This window comes from Humulus lupulus, chromosome 1 (genome assembly GCF_963169125.1).
Source record: "Humulus lupulus chromosome 1, drHumLupu1.1, whole genome shotgun sequence".
NCBI lineage: Eukaryota > Viridiplantae > Streptophyta > Magnoliopsida > Rosales > Cannabaceae > Humulus > Humulus lupulus.
Genome location: NC_084793.1, coordinates 208,641,909 through 208,646,385, shown reverse-complemented (window position 1 = coordinate 208,646,385; position 4,477 = coordinate 208,641,909). Strand labels below are relative to the sequence as shown.

The 4,477-nt window shown below is 43.7% G+C and overlaps 1 protein-coding gene across 1 annotated transcript; it reads left to right on the top strand.

Annotated features, from left to right (window-relative positions):
* The first annotated feature begins 1,925 nt into the window (after positions 1-1,925).
* LOC133828307 (uncharacterized) lies at positions 1,926-3,497 on the top strand. The gene is made up of 2 exons (XM_062258854.1): positions 1,926-2,294; positions 2,352-3,497. Exons 1-2 carry the CDS (start codon positions 1,926-1,928, stop codon positions 3,495-3,497), a joined length of 1,515 nt encoding a protein of 504 aa, XP_062114838.1.
* The last annotated feature ends 980 nt before the right edge of the window (positions 3,498-4,477 follow it).

Below are 4,477 nucleotides of genomic sequence, written 5' to 3'. Positions count from 1 at the left end.
AGATTGTATAATTTATAGGTTTAATCTTGAACTGGTTATTGTAAAGTTACATATTGATATAGTGAGAGGTATTACCCTGGTTCAGGGAACCCAAGCACTAGTCGGCTGGAATGTGTATTTAGTGTAGACAAAACTTGTAATTTCGTGTGTTAATTCTTATGGTTTAGTTTTTAATGTTTAAGCATAAATCAAAATAAAATCAATATGAATATTGTAAAATTGGAAAGATAGGTAAAAACATAGGTTTTTCAATCTCCACAACGCTTGAGCACAAATTGTGTAGCACATGAAAAAGAGAAGAAGATGGAAATGAAATGTTTCTTTTTATAATTGTTTGGAAAAAAAAAGGTGAAAATAAACTTAATTTATTTTAAATTTACTTTTGTACCCGCCATTTATTGTTATTTTAAAATTATACATGCAAGGATAAATTAGTATTTCAATTCAAGTTTTTTCTTAGTTTTTTTTTATATACCAATTTTTATTTCTAATTTGGAGGGTATTAATTTTTTATTCACTTTTTTTTTCTTAGCAAACAAATTTTTTTGTTTCCTTTTTGTCTACTAGCTTTTTCATTACTCTTCATTTTTATTTTTACAGTTTAATTTAGGACATACGAGATTAAAAAAATAGTCAAATTAATTAGTATAAATTTTGTAAGTTGATACAATATTCTGTTGGGCCCAAAATGTTCGGCCCGAAAATCCTTTCCTCATTTATCGAACATTCAAAACGGTTCATTTTGGTATGCATAAGCTCCGAAGGCAGAAGCTACGGGTCAGAGGCGGTCCGCGCCTCTGACCCCTGAACGAGACATTCAAAAACAGTATTTTTGGAGGGAAATTCGGTTATTTCTACCCACCATTCCAGGGTTTGCTTGAACTACTAACCGCTTTACATATTTTGTCCTATAAATATAAGATTCATAGAAGAGTAAAGGGATCGGACTTTGGACTGACTTAAGCATCGGAGTGTCTTTCTTGCAGGTGACCCCGACGAGTCAAAGGCAAACTTCATCACCGGAATAGTGACAAAGCATCGTCAATCGTTGGATTGCACCTTCAGATATAGAAAGACAAATTGTTGCCTCAACAATTGGCGCCGTCTGTGGGAATCGAAAAAACATTTCGGCCTTAGCCACGTCATCGAATCAAGAAATCAAGAACTCTCTTTTTGCGTCCAAGATCCTCTACAAACCCAGGAATCATGCCACCAAAAGGTAACGAAGTGTCGGGTCTGGTCGCACATAGCGTCCCTCCAGCGGATGTGGGCGACCAGATCGACAGGATGTGTCGCCTGCTGGAAGCGAACCAGCAGCGGTCCGACGAAGAAATCAAGACATTGACCGAAGCTCAGGCTAGGCCCGAAGATGAGATTTCTGAGTTGCGCAGATTCGCTGACACCACACGCAATACCCAAGCCAACAACAATCTCGACTCTGGTAGACCCGAAGTTCCAATCGACCGTGTCAGTTCCCCTCATCAAAACACTAACCTCGGTAGTGAAAGATCCCAAGGTCTTCTGCCACCCTCCGGGGCCGAAGAACAACGAGCCCCACTCTCTGACACACATATGCGGATGGAAGCAGACCCCATCGGATCCGCTCAGCCAACAGCCGAAATCCGGCGTCAACATACCATACGTCAAGCCACGCATGATACACCAACTGAAGACTGTGTTCCTTCGATCCGATTCTTAGACAGTTGGAAAGAAGATATGATGAGAGAAATGCTGCAGAAGTTCTCAGACAGGTGATCCATTTACGCCACCGAGCATTTGGATTTAGTGTCAAGAACCACTGAGAAATCTCCTTTCTCAGAGTGGATTCAGAATGAGCCTAAGCCCGGGACTTCATCATCCTTTCCCTGCCTGCATTTAATGGAAAGGGAGATCCGCTAAACCATTTATTCCAATTTTAGCAGAAAATGGGATTAGAAGCTAACAACGAAGCTATTCAATGCAAGGTCTTTTCAACGACCTTCTCTGGGCCAGCTTTGTTGTGGTTCCGACAATTAAAGCCCAGATCCCTCAACATTTTTAGTGACCTCCGACGGACCTTTTTACAACAATATAGTGCAAACCGAGAGGCACCAAGAACAATGGCTGACCTCTATCGGATTGAGCAAGGGGAAAATGAACATTCGAAAGCATATTTGCAGCATTTCATTGACCTCGTGCATCAAATCCACAACATTGATCCAATTACCGCAGCCAATCTCTTCGTCAAAAGCTTGCAGATGGGATCTCTTTTACATGAGAATCTCACCATGACACCACCCTACGACATGGCAGAAGTGCAAACCCGAGCATAGGGTGTCTTCAGGGTCTTAGAATTTCGAGAACGTGCGCAGAAGAAGTTTGCGCTCATCTCTGCTCCACCAACAAATAACCCTCCGCCACCTGCTAGAGATGACAAGAGGAAGCGGAACCAAACAGATCACGCGAAGGAAGGAAAGAGGCCAAGACAGGACCGACAGTCACCACGATACCCTTCCTTCGAATACACCGTCCCGCAAGAAGTCATTTATGAAGAAAATAAAGAAAGACCTATCTGGCGGGAGCCCTATAAAATTACCACTCCTTCTGACAGGAGGGATAAAAGCAGGTACTGCCTCTTCCACAAAGATCACGGTCATATGATCGCTGAATTCCATAACCTGAACAATCAGATCCAAGCCCTCATGAGGAGTGGGAGGCTTACCCAATACATCAAGGAGGCAGGCAGACACGGCACCTCGCGGCATAATCCTGCTTCTGCCTCAGCACCGCAAGCATCAGATCCCGTGCACACAGCCTCTGATAGCACTCAGGAGCCTCTTAAGCAAGTCCCTATGATCCACGGGATCGTGGAACTCACTGAGAACCAAGAGCATATCACCAAAATCCATAAGAGGATGGAAGAACGAGTGAAGCGATACGAATCATTAGACCACACGATCAATCTTGTCACTTCAGAGGACAGAAGTTTTCCAGCCTCTGCACTCACCTTCACCGATGATGACCTGAAGGGCGTACACATACCCCATGATGATCCACTCGTCATTTCCCTACAAGTTGACCATTGCCAGCTGGGCAGAGTTCTAATCGACGAGGGTAGTGGGGTTGACATCCTCTTCTGGGAAGCCTTCCAGAAAATGGGGCTAGAGGAGAATCAGATCCGGCCCTCCACCACACCCATTTTGGGATTCAATAGCCAAAGAGTATATCCGAAAGGCATCGTTCAATTGACTGTGGTGGCCGCAAAACGCACCCTGCCAGTAGACTTTCTCATTATAGATTCCATCACAAGCTACAACGCCATCATGGGGAGAAATTGGATCCACAGGATGCAGGGGGTAGTCTCAACTTTGCATCAGGTGATGCGGTGTCAATCACCCAACGGGCGCTACACCGTTGACATCAAGGGCTGCCAGAAGCAGGCCAAAAATTGCTTCCTTACCTTGAAAGAAATAAATAGTTCTGGCACTGCCTCCCATAACAACTCCCCTGACAAATAGCAATTACAGCAGGACCTACCAACATGCCTCAAAGGGATCGATCTAGAGGAAGATCAAGAAAAACCCCTAGTTACACTAGATACCTTAGAACAAATATGTCTAGATGACGATGACCCATCTAAGAAAGTGCTGGTAAGTACCAAGCTCTCTGAAGAAGAAAGACAGACCCTCATACAATTTCTCAAAGCTAGAATGGGAACTTTCGCTTGGTCTCCGCACGACATACCCGGAATAGACCCCTCCATCATGAATCACAGCCTAAATATTTCAAATAGCTTCCCACCCGTCAGGCAGAAGCAGAGGAGGTTCACTCCCGAAGTAAATCAAGTCATACAAGAGGAGGTGCAACGGCTCCTGAGCATAGGGGCAATCGAAGAATTCTTATATCCCAGTTGGCTTGCCAACCCCATCGTGGTCCCAAAGAAGAATGGAAAAAAGAGAGTATGCATAAACTACACAAACTTAAACAAAGCATGTCCCAAGGATAGCTACCCTCTACCGAAAATCGATCAGATGATAGACGCCACGGCAGGGTATGAAAGAATGAGTTTCCTCGATGCTTACTCTGGATACAATCAGATCCCCATGAAATCAGAAGATCAGATTCACACAGCTTTCATAACAGAAGGTGGTTTATATTGCTACAAAGTTATGCCCTTCGGTCTAAAGAATGCAGGCGCGACGTACCAAAGGTTGATGCACAAGCTATTTTCCTCATTGCTTGGGAGAAACATGGATGTTTATATTGACGACATGGTCATCAAATCTAAACAAAGCTCTACGCATATAGACGATTTGACTGAGTGCTTCGACATTCTTGACACTTATAAAATGAAATTAAATCCCTCTAAATGCGTCTTTGGGGTGTCCTCTGGACAGTTCTTGGGATACGTCGTTAGTCAGAGGGGTATCGAGGCAAACCCAACACAGATTATGTCCCTCTCAGAAGTCAAAGAACCCCGAACCATCCGAGACATACA